The 23126-nt window shown below is 45.4% G+C and overlaps 3 protein-coding genes across 3 annotated transcripts; all 3 read left to right on the top strand.

Annotated features, from left to right (window-relative positions):
• The first annotated feature begins 591 nt into the window (after positions 1-591).
• epha2a (eph receptor A2 a) lies at positions 592-13213 on the top strand. The gene is made up of 17 exons (XM_080001529.1): positions 592-782; positions 1607-1674; positions 3147-3786; positions 7502-7657; positions 8127-8459; positions 9058-9185; positions 9281-9458; positions 9583-9685; positions 9946-9998; positions 10131-10256; positions 10361-10546; positions 10658-10719; positions 10868-11077; positions 11289-11438; positions 11751-11944; positions 12072-12227; positions 12454-13213. Exons 1-17 carry the CDS (start codon positions 707-709, stop codon positions 12560-12562), a joined length of 2928 nt encoding a protein of 975 aa, XP_079857655.1. The 5' UTR covers positions 592-706; the 3' UTR covers positions 12563-13213.
• Positions 13214-14450: 1237 nt separating this feature from the next.
• On the top strand, positions 14451-15297 carry LOC307230565 (heat shock protein beta-7-like; the record flags this gene model as incomplete). The annotated part of the gene is made up of 3 exons (XM_080001001.1): positions 14451-14566; positions 14936-15051; positions 15163-15297. Exons 1-3 carry the CDS (start codon positions 14488-14490, stop codon positions 15295-15297), a joined length of 330 nt encoding a protein of 109 aa, XP_079857127.1. The 5' UTR covers positions 14451-14487.
• Positions 15298-17176: 1879 nt separating this feature from the next.
• On the top strand, positions 17177-20501 carry cplane2 (ciliogenesis and planar polarity effector 2). Its single transcript, XM_080001649.1, has 5 exons — positions 17177-17394; positions 19136-19288; positions 19432-19556; positions 19669-19805; positions 20073-20501. The coding sequence occupies exons 1-5, from the start codon at positions 17280-17282 to the stop codon at positions 20302-20304; spliced, it is 762 nt and encodes a 253-aa protein (XP_079857775.1). The 5' UTR covers positions 17177-17279; the 3' UTR covers positions 20305-20501.
• Positions 20502-23126: the final 2625 nt, after the last annotated feature.

The following is a 23126-nucleotide window of genomic DNA, read 5'->3' as shown; positions in this document are numbered from 1 at the left end:
TCATTGCGCATTATTATTTACTGATGTTAAAAATGCCATTCATACTCCCCACTGAACAAGAAGATCCAAGTGTGTGAAGTTACCCTCACCGATGAAGTGAGTTTTATTTTTGTTGTCTTGTGCGATTTGTCTCTTTTTTTTTTTTTTTTTTTTTTTTACATCAGCAAAGTTTTGCTATAGACTGTTTAAGTGTGTGGCCGGTCCCTTTGCACGCCACGCACTCTACACGGCAGTTGATCCTTTTTAAAATTGTAATCATTTCATCATTCTCAATCTTTGGTGTTGGGGGAGTTGGGGAACCCCTGCTGTACTGCAGTAGTTCTACCTCCAGCCAGTTATGTGGCCTGTAGTGTACTTGCCGCTCGGTATTTGGAGCCATTCAGAAATACCGAGCGCATCCGCCGCAGAGAACAGGTTTGGGTCGGGCGGGCGCTGGCCACGCCCCCCCCCCCCCCCCCCCACCACCACCATATATGGAAAAGCGGCGCATTCCAAAGCGCCTGGGCGGAGCGCGTGGCGCCACCTGTTTCCTCGACGCTTTTCCTTTCATGTCGAGTCCCACGGCGTCCACTCCGCGCACGGCCCCGGCGAAGCACACGCACCGCGAGCGGAGTGGGACGGCTCGGCGGGACTCCCCTCTGGATATAGGTGACCTGTTAACTCGTCGGGTGGGAGAAAAAAAACCCCAAAGAAAACCCAAGATAAAATGGATCCCCAGGGGGTCAAGTTGTTCTTACTCTTGTTTATGAGTCGAGTCGTGCTCAGCCTCCAGTCGAACGAACGTAAGTACAGTTTTATTTCACCCACCTCACATGACTCACCGCTTTAAAATGCGTTGGTATTTATAGAAATGTTTCTTGGTGTCCCCCCCCCCCCCCTCCTCCTCCAACGTATGGACTATTTTTCAAAACTTAACAAAAAAAAAAAAAGGGGGAAGAAAATCGTATGCAGGGCGGTATCAGAAATGAAATAAGTTTGTAAAGTTTGATTCAGGACATTTTTCCAACGTACATTTCGTTGTTTGTCATTTGTGTGTCCTTTTTTTTTTTTTTTATCTCTCCCCATAATAATTCAACTTGTTGAATGTTGAATTCGTTATTCTTCTTCATCTCTACGAACTTTTCCTCCCGTCGCTTCGGGACCTGTGTGGGGAGGAAAAAGGTGTCAAGGCTTGGTTTCAGTCTTCCATGATGCATTGCCCTGGTCATGCTCTTTAACTATAATGTGCCCACACCTCTCAGACTTTGGGATACGGTCAATAAAACCATGAATGAGGCCGACATGCTTGATTAAAGTGTCAAGGGAAAGCATGTGTCACCCATTAGGTAACTGGGTAGAGCCGCAGAGCCCTAGGAAGGTGGGGTGGTATTTATTTATCACAGAGGAAATTAATTGTCATGTCTTAACAACGAAAAGCTTAATTATAAGGAACCATGTGTGTATCCTCAGTTGTACAATCAGGTTGTGTATAATTACACATCTATGAATAATCGTCCAGTCATGCGCTGTTGGCATTCCTTAGATTCTGGTTTCATTCATCATATTTATCCTAAGTGTTCACAAGAATCGCTTTCTCATCCTAATCTTTTTTTTTTCCTTTTCACAGAAGTTTTATTAGATATGAAAGCTTCGGGAGCAGAGCTGGGGTGGTTAACTTCGCCGTACGAGGATGGGGTGAGTTCGTTTTTTTAAAACTTGTACTGATGACCCAGGTGGGGTTTTAACATTTAAGGTCTTTCTCTTTGTGTCTGGCTCTGGTAAGGAGCCAAGACACAAAGAGTCTCCTTCTTAAATGACTTGAGAATGGAAACAGAGAGGCAAAAGCAGGAAGACCATGCGAGAGAATTAGAAATATTTGGCTAAAAATCAACTTCGGTTAGAGTTTAATTTAACAACCAGCATTGGTTAAGGCGAAATGAAGGTTCATACTGAAGAGAATTTGTATCGTGTCCCACAAGTGTGATTTTAATTATATATATTTTTTTTTGAAGTACAAATTCAGAAAAAGCTGCTCACATTCCAATACTTTAACCAGCAACGTCATTGAGGTGCAACTCATTACTTAAATGTGAGATCCATGATTATGAGGATCCGGACACGTGGGGTAGAAACCAAAGACCCGAGCAAAGAGTCAGAAAGAAAGACTGGTTGTGTGTGGGAGAAACATCCCTCTATGAATAGTTCAGCGGCTTTCCATCTAAAAAAAGTAACAGGAGGTGGTCACTTCCAGGGCCTGGGCTGCTTTTCTTCTGTGACGGTTAGCTTTTACGGATCCAAGGATTCTCATTGTAGTGGATAGGGTTTCCCTTTGTCTGTAAGAGCCTCACAATTTCCTTATTCCCATTTACACGCTTCCAAAAGCATGACACCGACATCCGTACGGTTTTTCAAGCGAGGGCTCTGCACTGCAACCCAATCTTCCAAAAAAAAATGTTTAAGAAATGCCATGTATAAATCACGGCAGGACCTGGCGTCGTTTCCTTTAAAGTCCGTCGCGAATCATTTTTCTTAACAGACAAAGTCAGCACAATCGATAGTCTTTGGGCAGCAGAGTACTTATGTGTCGTCTGTTATGCATTAAGAATGTCTCTGGAGTTTAAAATATTCCGAATAGTTAAGGTGTCCTTTGTGTCAATGAAACACAGTGTTACTGAGGCCATCTGTGAGTGTTTAATTCCTACTGGATAATGGAGGCTTTTAATCTTTCACCTCGTCATTGCTTCATCCTCTTCTAAGAAGCGTTAATTGGCGCCAATTTAGCCGTCAAGCTTCAGCATGGAGCTTTTAAGGCATGTTAAACTGCTATAAATGTTGGTTTGTATCCCGCCGTGGTATTGTGGTATTTCTTGGAATTATGGTGTTTTACACACATGCCACCCCCCACCCCCTGGTGTAACTGGAAAACCACACACGTTGTGAGCGAAGCATGTGTCCAAACTGCGTCTCCCCCCGAATGTCTGGAAAAAGTAGCAGCCGTGCTTACGCTGTTTATTGGTTGCTTTAGTCGGCAGCTGTTTCATCTTCAAACTGGTTCACTGCAAGAACAAAGCCTCTGAGATCTTTCCCCGAAAGTCGAACATTTCTCTTACGTTGTTGCTGAGCATTAAAAAAAAAAATTCCTCCTTCTCTATTTTTCTGCGTGACAGTGGGAGATAACCCAGACGGTGGTGAATGCTTCCCTGCTGTATACCTACAGTGTGTGCAATATAGACTCTAACGACCAGGACAACTGGTTACGAACGACCTTCATCCAGCGACGCCCGGGCACCGCGAGGGTTTCCGTCGAGCTCCGCTTCGTCGTGCGAGACTGCAACACCTTCGACGGCGCCTCCCTGGCCTGCAAGGAGACCTTCAACCTGTTCATCTCAGAGGCCGACGCAGATGTGGGCACCAGCTTCCGCAAGGGCCAGTTCCGCAAAGTAGCCACCATAGCTCCCGATGAGATCACGCGCGGACGCGGGGCGGTGATGGTCAACACCGAGACGAGGACCGTGGGGCCCCTGTCGCGGAAGGGCTTCTACCTGGCCTTCCAGGACATGGGCGCTTGTGTGGCGCTGCTCTCCGTCAGGGTGTACTACAAGACCTGTCCGGCGACGGTGCAGAGCTTGGCGGCCTTCCCGGAGACGGTGGCCGACGCCTTGAGAGAGGTGGAGGGATCGTGTGTGGGGAACGCCGTCAGCCAGGCCACCCCACGCATCTACTGCACAGCTGAGGGCAAGTGGATGGTTCCCGTTGGCCAGTGCCAGTGTCAAGCAGGCTACGAAGCTGTTGGGGATGCCTGCCAAGGTAAACAATGCCGACAGGTAGTAATGAAATTCCTGCTCATTATGAGGCGGGAGGCATGTGTGCTTGCCAGTGAGCGTTAGGGTTAGCACACGCACGCACACGCACCAGCACGCACACACACACACACACACACACATAGAACTAAGGAAAAATGAGTAGGAATGCGGAATGTTAAATGTACATGGTTTGTTTCGAGATCGTTCATCACCTCACCTGCAAAATGCACTTACCAGGTCAGGTAGAGCAGGATTTGGCGTGAGGCAGGGAGAAATCAGAGCGCAGGATTTAACATGTTTGTTTTGTTTTGGATTTTTGTGACTATGGTGGTAGCCATAGTATTGCTCCATAAATAACTATAGCTACAAGAGTGGAGTTGTAATTGTATTTGAAAAAATTTAAAAATAAACGGTCTCACATTAATGAAGCGTGTCTAAACCAGACTGACTCATTAATGGGGCTGGGTTAAGGAATTTTTTTATGGACTCCTAATCCTGAGCAAGTTGGCAGCACTGAAAGATTGATATGAGTCAGGGGCTTGGAGAAGAAAAAGGATAATCCATTGTAGTTTAATTCCATTTCCATTTCTGGTCTACTTCCATTAGACATTTGAACGAGTAAAGCAGAAACCATGTTAGAATTGTCGGCATTTTTCTGCGAGTCTTGTGGTGTGTCTATTCCTGCGTGGAACTTAAAATAATTTAAGGAATGTGGCAACTCATCAGCCCTTTCATGGCCTCTGGTAGCACCTGAGAGGTGGAGAATGTCAATAGAAATGGAAGGGAGGGGGAAAAAAAAAAAAAAAAAGTTAACTGTACAGTAAGGAACAGGACTGTGGAGTTAATATTTGCTCTCATTGTCTGTGTGGAAGTCAGGCTGTCTCTGGCATTCCGGGGTGTGGTGTGCCAAGCTATCTGGAGGAAACGTGGGAGGAGAGATGGTAAAAGAGAGCGCAGGAAGGAGGGAGGAAGGGCATGTTCGTCGAGCTGCGGGGATTTCTGTGAGGAATTCTTTCGACCTCACGTCAGCTACAGCACTGATTGACTAAGGGAGGGAGGGCTGTGTGAACTTGCCAGGAAGACTACCTGAATGATGTGTCTTTCCTTTCAAGTATTTGTGTGTGTGTGTGTGTGTGTGTGTTGGTTGCCAAGGCGACCGAACCACAGATTACAGGGACGGTGCAGGCACGCCTATCACAGGGTAGGCTTAGTCAGGCTGTGGTTTATGACTATGAGGTCCCTCAATGGACCCGGCCACCTTGACTGGCACAGTCAAACCATCCCTATAACAAAGCAGATCTGGTTTATAGTGATTTATACTTGATACCGATAGATGATAGTAACCTACACTTTCAGACAAGGTGAATCTTCTCTTACATGGTCGTGACTTAGGAAGGAACACTTCAAAGGGCCTGACAGTGGCAGTTGGGAAATGGCGGAAGCCAAAGGAATTTTCCAGACTCCAAAGTTTCCCGAGCGCCGCCCGCCAGACTCAGAACTTTGCACCTGAAACGGAAACTGTCAAGAGAGCTGTGGGGAGGGGGGAAAAAGGGAAATATTAATGACAGGAAAATCTGTGATTCAAAGGTCTGGAAGATGACCTTAGGATACAGGAAATGTGTTTTAACACCTAACCAAAACAATGCTAATGCTCCGGTTTGCATGCCTTCACACCTTCCTTGGAAAATGTTCTTCTTAAACAACGGCGTGGAGCGAGGAATATCCTTACGTCTTAGGTTGTTAAATTCTTTAGCTCTCGTTTTTAAAGGACCCTATTTAGTTCACAGCAGGAAATGACTAATTGGAAAACCGATTTGGATTTCGGTGAGTTGCCCAACTGTTGTGGGAACAAAGGTTGTGGGAGTTGAGGAGATCCGCTGACGGACACAAATAAGCAGGTTGGACCGAGGCGAGGGTGGGGAAGGAGTCAACAGTTGGTGGCTGGTTAGTTTCGTGGCTGCTTAGTTAGGTGTGGAGTGTAATTTAGTCAAGAGGATTAGTAGACCAACAGGACAGCTGTTAGCCAATGACATGCCCCCGCTTTGCTTCTCTTTGCTCTTTCATCCGGCGGTTAGCACACGCAATGAGCTCCCTAATCCATGTTCCCACTCATTAGAACAATGGGCCTCCACAAAGAGTAGAAAACAGATTCAATTAACAGATGCACTGGTGCGGAACATTTAGTCCTATTCACAAGGGTTCATATTCAAAGGAAGGTGGCTCAACTGAGAAGCAGCGTTTCCCTCAACAAACAAACAAACAAAAAAAAGACTAAACAGGCAGGGTTTTGAAGATCATCAAAATGGGAATTCCACATTCCCGTTTAGACGCGAATGACGTTACAGTGTCTTGTGAGACAAAATGCAAATATACAAATTCTAATAACATTTGAAAATTAAAGTTTTGGAGAGTTAACTGCCATCCGTCAAAACTTTTAATTTGTAAAGTTAGGCCAAACAATGACCGCGCTCATGCTCCTTCTATGCATTGCACACATGCCACCATTTGCGTGCTCTAGCGCTTAATGCAACATATTTATGGGACCACTCTGTCCAACCCCAGAAACAATGGCTGAATAGGGTTGGGTTTTCTTTGGTACGTGACAGAGGCCCTGCTGCTCCAGCTCAAGATGAAATGGCCTGGCCCCCTTTTCTTATGCGAAAGGACCTCATACACCCCCACACTCTCCAAGTGACTCCCCAGGGAGAACTTCTGTTGGTGCTTCGGACCTTTAACCACCCCCACCCCACCCCACCCCCCTCATCCGTCCACCTATTCATCTCCACACCTCCCACTCAAACTCAAACTTACTCCCTCTCTTCTTTTGTGTCTAAAGTTGCATGCAAAGATCCTTCTGCCCCAATAGTGGTTAAGTGAGCTGCCTGTCTAAAACCCTCTTGCATGCCTGGCTGATCTCCCTTCTCTTCCTTAAGCCCACGGTATAATCGGCCGAGAAAAGGGATCTTTACAAATACTCATTCTTACAAGTTGTATAAGTGAACAGAGGTATTTCCCCTCTGGAAAAAAAAAAAAAAAAAAAAAAACATCATAATTTGCTTGTGCAGCGTTTCCCCTTCCTGTTTCTGCTTCCATATCTAACATCATCCTCAGACTGTCATATGCCACCGGTGGCAGGAAGAGAGGAAGAAAGAAAGGAAGCAGCGTGTCAAACGGTGTTTCAGCTCTAGCTTTCTGGTGTCTGTGCAGTCTACACACTTGTTAACCTTTTCCGCCCTGGAATGGAAAGGTATTTTTTCCCAACTAATGCCCAACTATTTAAAATAGGGTATTTCCTTGTGCAAAAACATCCTATTTTACTGGCGGAGTATTTTATTTTAGAGTTCAGAAGGAAGAAAGCAGCCCACGGATTTGACATTTTGGTGTCATCCGGTCGATATGTAGAGATATCCTGAGACTAAGGCTCCAGGCGAATCGGGCAAGTGGAGGCAAACATCAGCGAAATCCCATTTCATTCCTTTGGACACAAAGACTATGATTACAGGTTACTCACAACAAATGTTTCCTGCTTAGGTGGGGGCTGATATTAGACACACAGTTTCATTGTTACCCGCTGGGTCGGTTTGTCTTTCCTGTGTGTGTGTGTGTGTGTGTGTGTGTGTGTGTGTGTGTGTGTGCGCGCGCATGTCAGCACAGGCACACACGCCGGTGCCTCAATTTAAAGCTTTTAACTGACTCAATACCTCTTCTTCCACATACAGCATGCAAACCAGGATACTTCAAGCCATCTGTATCCAGTAAGTTATGTCAAGTGTGTCCCGAGAACACCGAGGCCTCTGCAGCTGGTGCCTTTACGTGTCCATGCAAGGACGGGTTCTACCGCTCCCCCCTCGACCCCTCCACTGCTGCTTGCTCTGGTAGGGAACCATATTTGTTTCTTGTATGCACTAACCCAAATCAGAATCGACCGGTTCATTCACCTTACTAGATGGATGTACTTTATTCATTCCCTGAGGAAAATTTAGTTTTTACAGTTGCACACATAACACATAGGCAATAAAAAAGAAAATAGTTGACAATATACAATTGTCAACTATTTTGACAATTGGGAATAAACAATACATTTAAAAATGTTTTTTAAAATATAGAAAAAAAAATTGGCAATATACAATAATCCTAAAAAAATAACAATAACGATATATGTTAAAATTAACACAATAAAAATGCAAACACAATGACACACCTATATCAACATATCACATTATGACAAAAATGGGGAACAGGAAATTGTCAAAGTTTGCATACATGGAGACGGTGTAGAGAGATTACAACTGGTAGGACACCTGCATGTCGTCTAACTGCCGCGCCGTCCACTTCCTTCCCAAGCGCCGCCGAGTGCCCCTCGTGACCTGGTCTCCACCACCCTGTCGTCGGAGGGCAGGCTGCAGCTGTCCTGGAGACCTCCGCTGGTGACCGGCGGCCGCAGCGACCTCTCCTACAGTGTGGTGTGCGAGAGCTGCGACGGAGACGCGTGCGTTCCCTGTGGCGAGAAAGTCCGATTTGAACCAGGCCCCACTGACCTGCAGGACCCCACGGTCGTAGTTGGTGACCTGGACTCTCACCTCAACTATACTTTCACTGTGGAGGCCCACAGTGGAGTGTCCCAGTTCGGCAGCCAGAGGCCCATGGCCACCATCACTACTGCTCTGCTGTTTACAGGTTAGGAGAGTGAAATAAACAAAAATGTACTGTAAGGCTGGGACGCATTAAAGATGTTGATACCTGTAACCTATTGAAAGCTTGACTGCAACCGATTCCCAAAGAATACTTTTTTATTTGACCAGGGTTTAAGTTCACATACAGCTTTAACAGTACAAAAATTAAGGATCTTTTCACACCTAGTCGGACACAAATTTATAGAAAATTGGATCAGGCTTAAGTTTATGACCGTCACTTTGTCAGGTTCTACTTAAAATCTGCAACGTTCCTGGATGAAAGAAACCAATTACAATTGGTTTCAAACAACCATTTATTGTTATTATTTGACTTGTTGCTGAAGGGATTAATTTATTTGTAGGAATTTGCCAAATAACTTCCCAACGCTATAAGGTCGATGCCATTCAATCAATACTATAAAAGTATATAATTATATGAAACCACGTCTTATGTCAAGTTTGTGGTCGCAGTCTAGAGGTCTTACAATTGAAGGGTTTGTTGTATGAATGAATTTAATAATGTCTATTCCGTAGGCTTCCATTTTGAAATGTCGCCATCAAAACCGGTGATTAAATGGTAGCTATTACTTATCTGCCACCAGATCCTCCCAAAGTGACCCTAATCCGCCTGGATGAACGCAGCCCCACCAGTCTGTCTCTGTCCTGGGCTCTGTCCCGCAAAACGGCCTCTCACGTCGCTCACCACTATGAGCTGATGTACCGCAGAAAGGTAATGTCCAGTGTTTTCCTGTCCACCTTCCCCCGCTATTTCTCAAGCGGTGTTTAGGAAGTAATCCCCCGATTTCTATGTTCCCGTCTCTGCAGGATGATCACAGTGGGAGAGAAATGACCGTGTACACAGTTCTAGTTTTGGATAAGAGCTCGGTCCAGATTAACGACCTCTCTCCAGCCACCACTTACGTGTTCAGGGTTCAGGCTCTGAGTTACGGAGGCACCCCCGGCAGTTACAGCGCGGACCACGAGTTCCAGACGCAGCCTTTAGGTAAGAGGAGCCCCCCGCCGCCCTTCTTTTTTCTGACAGTTGTGATCTACCCGACTCCAAATTTTCATGACGCATCTTTTTTTTTTTTTTTTTGTCTTTTTAATTTGCTCTCTTGTTGTTTTAGCGGAGCCTCAGATCCAGAGCAACTCCACGGTGGTGTTGGGAGCTGTGGTTGGAGGAGCCCTCATGCTGCTTATCGTGGTGGTTGTCCTGCTGCTGCACAAGCGGTAGGTAACAGTGCTCCTCGGGTGCCTCTTCAGCGCCTGTGTCATTAAAATAAATGTAGCCTCGAAAAATATAAATGCCCGCTGTGTGATTATGTGTCACAGGCTTGAGTAAATGAGGGATATTTTACTATGATATCCCATGGAGGGATTATCAGTAATGGGCAGTGCTGCCAGCGACTACAGACATGGCGACTTGCCTGAAATAACAGATGTATGCGTCTGATTTTTACTCCTTATTGACTCTTCATGTTTCTTTTCAGGAGACTAAGCTCTCACGGCAGGGGAGGGTCCGAAGACCCTTACTTTTCTACAGGTAAACACACTTTTTGCCTAAAAAGTACACAAACCAGTTCATTGTAACCGGCTTTTACGGGTGTGCCGACCGGTTAGACCAGATAGACCCAGCAACCTGGTAATGTGAATATAATCTAATTGTCCTCCTCAGATCAACTGAAGCCTCTCAAGACTTACGTTGACCCACACATGTATGAGGATCCTAACATCGCAATCCTCAAGTTTGCGACGGAGATCCATCCCACCGCTGTAACCAAACAAAAGGTCATCGGCGCAGGTACGGTTATAGTGTCACGTTTCCAAATGAGTCTCGTTGAGTTTTCAACGAGGGAAATCTTGTGAGACGGTGAGAAATATCCTCACCCGCTTCTCTGTCCGCAGGGGAGTTTGGGGAAGTGTTCCGGGGGCTGATGAAAACCCCCGGCCGGGGTGAGGCGGCGGTGGCCGTCAAAACCCTGAAGCCCGGCTACACGGAGAAGCAGCGGCAGGACTTCCTGAGCGAGGCCAGCATCATGGGCCAGTTCTCCCACCAGAACATCATCCGCCTGGAGGGAGTCGTCACCAAATGTAAGGCTGTGCTTGGTCACTGAACCGGTGTCTCGTCAAGCTCTCTGGTTATTTTCCTGACGGAATTATTCACTGCTCTACTAAATGTATCACTTCTCTTTGTATTTTCAGTTAAGCACGCCATGATTGTGACGGAATACATGGAGAACGGCGCTCTTGACATATATCTAAGGGTAAGTGTGCTTTATTGGGCTCAGCTTGACTTTACGTGACCCCCGTGCCTGTTGATTTAAACTAATTACAAATGAAGTTTATCCTGGGTAATAAAAGTTTCATTTATTTATGTTTATGTATAAACACTTCTATCCATGCTCTTTCCAGGATCACGATGGGGAAATTCCATCTTACCAGCTTGTGGGAATGCTGCGTGGGATAGCCGCGGGGATGAAGTACCTGTCGGAGATGAACTACGTCCATCGTGACCTGGCGGCGCGGAACGTCCTGGTGAACAGTGACCTGGAGTGTAAAGTGTCGGATTTTGGCCTCTCACGAGTCCTGGAGGATGATCCTGAAGGCACCTACACAACCAGCGTAAGTTTAACACGCACATTGTTTTAAGCCATGAAGGACAGTTAACGAACAGTTTTGGAAAAAGGGCTGGATTTATTTTTCCTCATCATGATCTTTGAACTTTAATGGCGTTATCGCGCTCAAGCGTTTCAACGTTCATTAGCTGTAGCTCTGCCTTCCCCCCCCCCCGATCCCATTAAATATAATTTCTTCCGTGTTTATATTATGTCAGGGAGGTAAAATTCCCATTCGCTGGACCGCCCCGGAGGCCATCGCTTACAGGAAATTCACTTCGGCCAGCGATGTGTGGAGCTTTGGCATCGTCATGTGGGAAGTCATGGCCTTTGGAGAACGACCCTACTGGGACATGAGCAACCACGAGGTACGTTCCGTGCGTCAAAAACTCCTCCGCCTCTGGTGAGAATGAAACGGTGCTTTTGGCTACGTCAACACGAGGGCCTCCAGTGTTTAACAAGGAGTGTTTATCCTTGGTGGGTCAGAACGGATCCTTGCCTGACGACCAGGGCAGTTCCCACAGCCGCTCTTCCAATAAACTGTTAATGTCAATACATGCACGCATACCGCACGCTCAAACCACCATTTGTTCAGACTCCAGGGGCGACTGTGGGGATAAGTACATTTCAGCCCAAAGCCCCATCCCAACCTCGTCTCCCACCCCCCTCCTCCTCCTCAGGTCATGAAGGCGATAAACGAGGGCTTCAGGTTGCCTGCGCCCATGGACTGTCCCTCGGCGCTCTACCAGCTGATGCTGCAGTGCTGGTTGCACGACCGCTCCAAACGACCACGCTTCTTGGACATTGTCAATATTTTGGATAAACTTCTCCGAAATCCCGAGTCTTTGAAAGCCATCGCCGACTTTGATCCCCGGTACGCTGACAGTAAAAACCCGTTTCTCTGTGTTTGCACGCACAGACTGATTGCGTCCGAATTATGTGGATTCCTTCCGAAAGGTACATAGCGGCCATCGCTCATTACATTCTGTTTTTCCGCGCAGCGTGTCCATCCGCCTGCCGAGCACCAGCGGCTGTGACGGCACCATGTTCAGATCGGTGCCCGAGTGGCTGGAGTCCATCAAAATGAGCCAGTACAGCGACGGCTTCGCCTGCGCCGGAATCACAACTATGGAACAAGTGCTGGACATGCGGCCTGAGTAAGTGCACACATGGCACAGATGCAACATGACAATCTGCACTTATATATTTGGCGCAATGCCAGGCCCACCACTGACAAAGAAAGCAGTCTGATATCGGATCGACATATGTTACGGCGGATGCATTCCTCCCATTCCCGGCTACTACACCCTCTGGGAAAACTACCCCCCTCGCGGCACGGAACAGGAATTCACAAGTCTTAACGTTGTTCTTGTTCCTTTCCAGGGACATCAGGAACATCGGAGTGCGCTTGCCGGGTCACCTGAAGAGGATCGCCTACAGCATCCTGGGTTTGAAAGACCAGACCAGCTCGCTCAGCGTGTTCGCGGTGTGACGGCGTCTCCCGAGCGAGCGGGGAAAAGCACTGACCACAGCATTTCACTGACGGAGGAGGAGGCGGTGGAGAAGGAGGAGGAACGAGCTCCCGTGACTGAACTGTAACGTGCAGAGAGACTGAAGAGGACTCCTCAAGCCAATCAGAAAGAGACTGAGTATGGAAAATACTGAAGTACTTCATAACAACGGATGGAGAGCAATAATTTATACATTTTGTAAAGGAAAAAATAATAATGTTTTTATTCTATTAAACAACGTGTGTAAATATGAGCCTTAGGTGTGGAACCTGAGACAACAGGAAAAGGCTTTGCTTTGCGTTTAGGACCAAACACCGACCTGGAAGTCTTAAAGCAAATACCCGTGAAGGCCCAAATGACAAAGGGTTTTTTTTTTTTTCCCAAGCACTCGCTGTCTCATTTTCTTCTGCCAGTATTTTCTGGGTCCTTTTGTTTTGTTAACTTAAAATATTTTAAAGGTGGCATTATTCCTCTCAGGGAAAACAATCAGATACTTATCTTACAATAAAATATTTTTTTTTTGTCATACTGCATCCAGCGTCTTAAAACCGACTTTCCACCGCTATTTTATTTAATATTTATTTGAGTTTGTATTTATGTCATTTTTAAACCAGTAAATATCACGTCAGGCACGTTGGCGAGGTGTTGCATTTTTACTCTTTTGAATAAAAACAGCATTTCTTTAACACCTCAACACTTTCTTGTATTTATTGATCAATGTGGATCCGCCTTTTTTTCTGTGACATCTACAACCTCAGTGACTTGGCACGCAAAATCAGAATGTCACACTCACGTACAACCACGCCCGGTTCTATCTGAATCACTGAGCGATGCTAAATTCTCCCTCTGATTAGTGGGACTTTCTGGCAGTGGATGGGAAAGGCACTTATATCCCCATACTGGACGTATGAATACCCTAAAAGGGCAGTAGTCTGGTTAAAGCTCTCCATTCAATATTTTATTCAAGTATTAAAGGACCTGCTATTAAAACGAAACAAAGGTAAATGAATAGACATCATGATATCTTAAATTTAAACGAGTTAAACCTTGTTTTACGAACATTTTACAAATGTATTCCAGTCATTGTATTAATAGTTATTACAGATAAATACAGTCAAGTAATAAAATACTGGCTTGCAAATATCACACTGTATAGGTATAAAGTCTTGTGAAATGGAATCAATCAAGTACATTGGGTAGAGAAAAGGGTGAAGGTGCCCACTAGAGTGCCCCTGCGTTAGAGGGGGGCGCGGACTTGGCCTCCCTCAACCTTCGGGAAAGATGAGGTGAGGGGCTTTTCCGAGAGAAAACTCTTCAAAAAGTTTTTGAAAAGATCTCTCATGTTAAGAGTTGACATGAGAGATCTCTCATGTCAACTCTTAACATGAGAGATGGTGTTTTGCTGTAACACAGTGTTTTCCTGTCATCTGAGGATGACCCGTCAATGTGAAAAAGGAGGATCTGAACCTCTGACGGCAGCACTGAAAGTGCCCTTTTTCCAGTTTTTCACCCCTGCACCTAAAATGCTCCATGCCCTCCACTTGTTTCCAGCCCTTATCAGGTTTAATGAGAGTTATATAAAAGGTCACCTGATAAACAGCACAATGGTCATAATAATAAAATGTACTGTGTAGCGATAGTTCTAAATACAAAATGATTTACGTCGTCAGTTCAGTCGACATCATGCAAGATACATTTCACACACACTCTTTGGATATGCCCCCACCCACACACACACACACACACGGTGACTCAGGTTCTTCAGCGTCCGGTATAAAAGACCAGCTCACAAACAAAAAGAAGACGCAAAGAAATCACGCCGCCGACAAAGGAATAAACAACTAAGTTATTGGTTGGCTCTTCTGAGAAGGAAACTCAAGAAAGTCCACTCGTCCATTCAGACTGAATGGAGAAGAATCCGGTCCAACGTCCGGAGGATTTTGAGACGCCAAACCAGCGGAATGGCAGAGGAAACAACTGTCAAGGTCAGTAAAGCAAATATTATTTCAAAACTCAGTTTTCCAGTCAGGAATTGATGGGAATATAATATTGTTTCTGGACAGTCTTAATTGCCCCTTTTGTTTTTTAAACAAGAACATTCATTGCCATACATCTGTACTGCTTAAAAACCTTGTGGTTTATTTTCCATTATCCTGTCGTACCAGGAACAATTCATCATCTGTTCACGATGCTCAAAGATTTCAGGTTTATTTTCCATTAATCTATATTTCACTTTTCATTTTTATATTTTTATTATATTGTTTGTTGTTATTACTGCCTGTTGTTTTTATGTCTATCTATCTATCATCTAGTCATCTATCCGTCTATCTATCTATCCTGTTCACTTCCTACAGGGAGGATCCAGACCTTTGGAGAACTCTTCCAGTTTACTGTTGATGTGAGTGAATTTGCTCCTGAGGATGTTGTCGTCACCTCCTCCAATGACGTCATCAAGGTTTGCGCTGAAAAGGTGAGACGGACAGAACGGGGCAGCAGCCCTATCGGAGCTGGCGGAGTGGAAGTGGGATCATCTGCAACAACGTGCAGTTTGGAAACATGTTTCACCCTGTGTCCCTCGCAGGTTGGGGAGGACGGCAGAGTCACAAACACCTTCTCGCAGAAGTGTCAGTTCCCAGTGGACGTGGACCCCATGTCTGTGACGTCATCCATGGGGAACGACGGGGTCGTGGTCGTAAAAGCCTGCAGGCAGTGCTAGTTTATTACACTCACCATGTGATCTAATAAATACGACGTGGAGCGTGATCACGGCTGTCCCGAGTAGGTCTCTGCGTGATCCTTATCACCACGATCACTATCACTGACGTTGTCTGAAAAGGTCTCGAAAGTGTTTGTCAATTTGTGAAATCCACTGGAGGGCAGCGTTCTCTAGCGGCTGACAGGGGGTACTACAACAACAAAAAAAAGCCCTTGTGGAAATCACACTCAATCCCACCTGTGGGTGTGAGTTTTAAAGAGAAGACGTGTTTACCCCATATATATATATATATATATATATATATATATATATATATATATATATATATATAGTTATATACATATACACACACACACACACACACACACACACCATATACTGTATACCACATATATCAGAATCAGAATCAGAAATATTTTAATAATCCCAGGGGGAAATTACTTTTGTTACAACTCCAAATCTACATACAACATATAATAATTATTAAGAAACATATTAATATATATATAAACATATCTATATACACATGGTAAAGTGTAAAATGTACAGCTAAAATGTGCAAAAAGAAGAAGGTGCAGAAGTGGAAGTCCGTGTTTTGAGGTCAGGTTACAGAGGTGGGGTGTCTGACTCTCTGAGGGAGGCGTTGTAGAGATTGAAGCCCACAGGCAGGAGTGATTTCCTGTGGCGCTCTGTGGTGCATCTGGGTAAGAGGAGTCTTCTGCTGAGGGTGCTCCTCTGCTGGGCCGGTGTGTCGTAGACATTGTCCACGACGGACTGAAGCCTGGACAGCATCCTCCTCTCTGCCACAGTCGTCAGGGTGTCCAGCTCCTCTCCTGCGACATCACCGGCCCTCCTGATGAGTTTGTTTAGTCTGTTGTTGTCGTCTGCGACCCTCAGCCCACTGACCCAGCATGTGACAGCCAAGAAGATCGTACTCGCCACAACAGACTCATAGAACATCCTCAGCATCGTCCGGCAGATGTTAAAGGACCTCAGCCTCCGTAGGAAATAGAGTCGGCTTTGGCCCTTTTTGTAGACTGCAATGCATATGTATATATTTATACCGTTGGAGCTGGCAAGGAGTAGCCATTCATCATGGGAGACAAAGGATTTGATAGGTAACAATAAACAAAGCATCGATGATAATGAAAATGAATATATCAATGAATTAATCGGTGTAATGATAGAAAACAAATCAGAACAGTGGTGAAGTAAAAAAAAAGAAAACAAAGACCCTATTAACTATAGCGTTAGGATGCAGTGTTTGTTTTATGAATAATAACAACAATAATAATTCTAACAACAATAATTATAATAATAATTATCATTCTTCTTCTTCTTATTATATAGATTCAAGATTCAAGATTCAAGATTTTTTATTTGTCACATACATATACATACTTTCATACATATATGCAGTGAAATGTAATGCAACGCACCCGGTGATAGCACACAATTTGTCCTAGGAAAAAATAAAAAATAAAATTAAAAAGTAGAAAATTCCTTTCATAGACCGACTGGCTGACTCCTAAAACGTAATACAGTAAGTGGAATACTTATAGAATAAGATAAAAATATATAGAATAAAATTCAATAAAAATAAATTGAAATTGAATAAGTAGTAATAATAAGTAGTATTATCGTTATTATCGTTGTTGTTGTTGTTGTTGTTGTTGTTGTTGTTGTTGTTATTATTATTATTATTATTATTATTATTATTGTTATTGTTGTTGTCGATTAATTTATTTTTTAATTTAAATATGACTTTCCACTGCTCCACCCTCCAGCCCAGTAGGTGGCATCAACGCACTAAACAGAACAGAAGACTGGCTCTTGGTTGTCATGGTGACGGTGTTGTTGACGGAAAAGGAAGGGCTCGCAGTCGGTCGCCCCGCGCTTCGTCCCGTTTCCTTCCCTGCCTTCCACTAATCCCCCGCACCCGAAAACACCGTCCCCGCGGACGCGTCGACCTCCGCGGGTCGATGGCCCACGCGGTCCTGCATCCCGGGTCGCTGGTGAGCGCGGACTGGCACCGCTGCGCGGAGAGCAGCGACTTCTTCGGCAGGATCCTGCACAAGAAACGACGAAAGCAGTTCGGTATGACGCCAGTGCAGCGGCATCGCACGACGACAACGGACATTCCTCACTTTGTAATTGTTATTTTCACCGGCTCACCAGAGGAAACGACTGGCAGACTCCGGCTTATCCAAAACTCTGCAGCTAGATTACTAACCAAAACAAAGAGGCGAGAGCACACCACCCCGGTTCTAGCCACCCTACACTGGCTGCCCATCGCTTTTAGAATTGATTTTCAGGTCCTGCTACTCACATACAAAGCCATAAATGGACAAGGACCTCGCTACATTGCAAACTCACTAACAAATTACACACCAGCCGGAAAAACTCCGCTCATCTGACTCGGGGCTATTAGAGATCAGTAGAAGCAGTAAAAAATTGATTGGTGATGCAGCCTTTGTTAAATATGCCCCCAAAACTATGGAACACACCACCCACAAATATCAGAGAAGCAAACACATTGGATATATTCAAAAGGCAGCTTAAAACACATCTCTTCACCAAAGCATTTCACTAACTACCCCCATCCTTGCACTATGATCTGACACTCCGATGTGCACTTTTAATACTACTAAACTTTACATTTACTTTCTTAATCATTATTCTTTCTCCCCTGACTCCTCCTGTATGTCGTGTAATGAAAATCATGGTGAATGAAGTAACCTATCAAAGCACTAGGCTCTGATATGATGCAAATGAATATGTTTGTGTATGTATGAAACCAGATCATGAGAACCAAAAGTAACCTATTAGAACACTAGGATCTAATACGATGACTTAGTATGTTCATGTCTGTTGCGCAACTAGATTATGATAACTCAAAGTAACCGATCAGAACACCAGGATTGGATACGATGTTGATTATTGCTCTTATTGTTTTTATTGTTTTTATATTTCTAACTGTCTTCCATAATAACTGCACTTGCCACTTGCCTATTGTTTTCAAACTACTGATGTGAAGCACTTTGCGCGGCAATCCTTGTATGAAATGTGCGATACAAATAAAGTTTTATTATTATTATTATTATTTATTGGAAGCGGTGACGCGGTTCCTGTTGCAAAACAAGTGCGTCACAGGCGAACTCCCACTTGACCGTGGGGGAGCTCTTTGTGTTCAACTTTCATAACATACGTTTGTTTTTTTTGTTTGTTTTTTTTAATTATAGGATAGGATGATTTCCTTTGCACACAACAAACAGTTTCTGGGGCCACAGGAAAAACAGATCGTGGACCTATGTGATTTGGAAATGATGCCCCTTCATGGGATGCGTTGCATAGTGTAGTGTGTAAGACTCATGTTGATATTACTGTATGTTGGCGTTTGGTGTTCATCTCAATACATTACACGGACCAACGCATGTGGCAGTGGGCACATTTAAGGAGTATAAGTACAGGAAGCCGTGCGAGGAGAGCGACCTCAAATGTCCCCACCTCCACCCAGTGTCCCGTCCTGCTGTACCCCTCTGGGTTCCTCCGAAATGAAAAACGAGGATACGGCTGGTAACTTGAACGACGGGGATCGAGGCTGAAATATGCCTGACTGGACAGGGTCGTCTGTTTGGGGAAAGTGGGTGGTGATGGGTGACCGTCGAGCACTTGCACACAGAGTTCCCCGAGGTGTTTATAAAAGCCCAAATGGCACGGCACAAACTCTGCATTCCAAGGTCGGCAAAGTCATTATTTCACCGGACATATGTAATGTGCCGGGCAGAGCACGTCGTCTGTGGTGTTATTCTACTTTTATTTTTCCTCTGCCTCACAGGCCTTCTAGAGTCTCCCATGATGGCCCCACACGTTCCCGTCGACACCGTCCAATACAAGGTGTTCATCTCCGGGAAGAGTGGCGTCGGGAAAACCGCTCTCGCCGCCCGTCTTGCGGGACTGAATATTCCAAACAGCCACCATGAAACAATAGGTGGGTCACTGTGCCAACTGGGTGTGCAGGGTCAATGAAAATAAAGTAAAGGGGTTATTTTGAAGACCTGCGAGCGCCCCTCTAGTGTTCGGGCACCTTCTACGATACCAAGCAAATGAGATTCTTGTACATTTGTCTCGTAGGTATTGAGACGACAGTTCTGTTTTGGCCGGTGAAGCTCCGAGAAAGCGGTCGGGTACTTTTCTTTCGGCTGCAGCTGTGGGATTGTGGAGACAATGCCTTGCGGCGATTCGACCACCTGCTCCAGGCAAGCGCAAAATGCATAGTCAAGCAAATGGATAAAAGAGATCGAAGCGCTTTTTAAAACGGCCGACCTGAAAGGACTACAGACTCATTGTCAGTGTACTGGTTTGTTTCAGTCCTGTAAGGAGCAGGTGGACGCCGTCCTCCTGCTGTTCTCCTTCACAGACAGGACGTCGTTTGATGATCTACCCAATCAGCTCCCGCGGTGGTCCGGGCCGTCCGACAAAGTGGTGAAATTGGTTGTGGGTACCAAGTATCCTTCTGAGTGCGGTTGTGTTTGGTCTTCAATAAGTTTGAAACACGTATAAAAACACCTACGGTACATATTTAACTCACTGATGTAGTCAACAGTCTTTGGAAAATTGATCTTATTTGATCGTTTGACGCCGGGTCTTGTAGTTCTGACTTTGCATATGACATTAAATGCATTCATATTAATTAAACCATTTCCTTTTTCAACAACCATCTTATCTTCGCGCAGGTTTCATCCTTGACCCTTCCCCTCCCCCCCCCCCACCAGATTTGATCTTTTCATGCACAGCGACGTGACCCAGAGGGAAGTGTCAGAGTTCCAGAAGGAGTCGGGGCTGCCGGTGCTGCGTACGGGGGGCGAGGTCAGCGAGGGGCTGGGGGACGTCGCCTTCTTCCTCAACTGTCTTGCCGAGCAGCTGTGGCACCAGGACTGCGTGGCGGCGAGGTTCGACGGCGGCCCTGCGGCGCCGCCGCCGGAGGAGGGGGGGGTTCCGATTTGAAACGCGGGCGGGACACTCCCGATAACCTGACACTCGCGTTCCATGCCGAGACATCGCCAACCCGCTCCGGCTCGGTTCTGCGTCGTCGCCAAGATGGCCGACGCAACGCTCCACAATTCTCTCACTGATCCGTTTGAAGGGGCCGATTTCAGTGAACGTTAATGTCACAAGCACATCATGGATTTATCTGATCAATAACGGGTCTGTAGATATTGATAGAAAACATTGTGAATCTTTATTTGAATTAAAAAAATATATATATAATTAAAAAAATGGTTTGTATCAATAAAATGTACTTTACCCCTCGGTGCAGCTCACATTTGTGTACGGTAAATGTGCCTTTACGCTTTGTGCTCTGGTGCAAAGAAAAGTTCATAAAGTTTAAGTGATAAGTGCACAGAGTGATGAGAGTGTTGAGAGTGTATAAGTTAATGTTATAAAAAGATTAAAAAAAAAAACAAAAAAAAACAGTTTTGATTAAGATATCAGGAGTATTTTGACCGTGTCAATTATTTGAGGACAGTACTTTCATCCAGGCCTCCTTTTCTGACCTGTATGCAAAAATAAAACGTACACGAGTTGAAGACATTTTGAGCGCCTGCCGGTAGAAGAGATTCAACAAATTGGGATTTCGAGACAGGAAATGGAAACCCTGACCTGGCGTGCGCGACGAGTATCAAGGCGGTCGGGTGTCCGCTGTGGTTCCGGGAGAGGCGGAGCAGAAAGGACTCGGAGGGCAGGCCCAGGAGCCCGGTCTTCAGCTGCTCGACGTGCACGTGGGCGGGGAAGGCGGCGTGGTCCGTCACCGTGAAGCGGTGCTCCCTGCGGGACGCAGACAGAGCGAGGCGGCTCGAGAGCGACACAGAGCAGCAGGAAACGCACCAGGCCCACACCAGAGGGGAGAGTACTTGTTCAGCGAGATGATCAGGAGGTCGTTGAAGAGGTGGAGGTGGACTTCCAGGAAGGACATTCTGGAATTGTGGCCCTCCAGAGTCAGCTGCCTGAGGGGGCCCTGGCGCACCAAAAAACGGCCGCTCGCAATCAGGGGAATCGCCTGGAGGAGGGAAATAGTTTGGCGTTCAGGGACTAGAGATGAATTAGAGATGCTTTCAACAGAATTACAACAAGATCAATTCCCGGGGACCTTGACGTCGCTGAAATCCAGCAGCATTTCCAGGCACACAAGCTCTTCAATTCGCTTCATCTTCTGAACCCCATCATTGCACTCCACCATGATCTGACCCGTGAGGGGGGGAACCCAAACATGTCTCATAGTAACTGATAAATGGGTGAATTTGCTTGCGGCTATTTTAATTGCCAATGTAATGTGACATCCCCCTCAAGCATTTGTTCTCACAATATTAAATACTGATTAAAGTGCCCCTCTTCCATGTGAGTAATGGCTTACCTCATGAATGGCTTTTATGGCTTTTTGGAGATTTGAAAATGAATCTGCATCCGGTTGAGTCAGTTTCAAGATGTTCTATAATTACAGCAGAAATTAAAAAAAAAAAAAAAATTGAGCATCTGTATTTTTAACAAAGCAGAATCAATTCAAGTGCAAATGCTTATTTAAAAAGAAAAAAAAAAAAAAGAATGGAGATTCCCTTGAGAGGCGTACCTCCATCAGGAGCTTAAGGCGAGTTATTCTCTGGAAGGGGAGGACAAGGAAGGACTTGAGGCTCTGCCTCTGACACACTGCCTCATTCTCCAGCTTCTTTAAAGCGAAGGCAAAGCTTTTGTTTTCCTGCCTGGAGAAATGGTCACATCAAGGAACATGTCAGGACTGATTGGGATGTTTATGTTTTGGCCTGAGACCCACAAAATACATTTGTACATTTTAAATAATTTAAGCTGTTTATATTCCATGTTACTTTTTGATCTACCCATATGGCCCTACACCGCGACCCGCCATGGGGTCATGATCCATAGGTTGAAAACACTTGCGATTTTCGGTCGCAAAGAGACTTACAGGAGTTGAGTCACGAGCGCCTCTTGGTACATCATGTTGGTCACATACGGCACATAAAGAGCCCGGAAAGTGGGACTATGCCGGAGGACGATGTCTCCCACCTCAGATATAACCACATTCTTGCCCAGTCGTTTTTCTAGATCCATGAGAAACCTGAAGTTGTATGAAAACAAGCACTCACATAAGAGTATTGATTGGAGAAAAAAAATAAAAAAAATAAAAATAAAATAAAAAAAAAGGCATTGCATTGACAATTAGGTAGTAGGTTGTTTATACTTCTCACTGGCGGCCATCACATGCCACAGATTGGAAAACAACACGTGATGCTCCATTCGAGACAGCGTCTGCTTCAGCGTTTTTGAGGCATAGAAATGATTGACAGCAACACCAAGGCTTCTCAAGTAGGAAGCCTCCGAGCCGATGACCTCAAACATGGCCTTCAGAAGAAAGGATGAGAGCGGCTCCTCTTTTAATACCACCGGGTAATTCAAAATAAGAAAACAGGCTTTCATCGCCAACTTTTGGTAGACGTACCTCCTGCAGGTGGACCTCTCTGGGGGTCAGCCTGGCCAGCAGGCCACATTCCTTCACCTCATCCAGGTCTTGCCAAAAGGTGCTCAGCGTCTCCCGTAGGAAGCGTGGTGGAGGGGAGAATGTAGTCACCTCGGAGCTCTGTTGTTGAGGGACGATCACCTCAAAGTTGACGTAGTGGCTGAGAGAGGACTTCACACTTTGTAGGCACTTGGCAGTTACTAGTTCGTGATTGACGGCTGGCAGGTAAGCCTTCATCGTCTCCAGACAGTACTGTTGGTACAGTGGGACTAAAGAGGAACAAAAGAGGACGCAGCTT

This window comes from Zeus faber (genome assembly GCF_960531495.2).
Source record: "Zeus faber genome assembly, chromosome: 5".
Taxonomy (NCBI): domain Eukaryota; kingdom Metazoa; phylum Chordata; class Actinopteri; order Zeiformes; family Zeidae; genus Zeus; species Zeus faber.
This window is presented reverse-complemented; position numbering and strand designations above follow the sequence as displayed.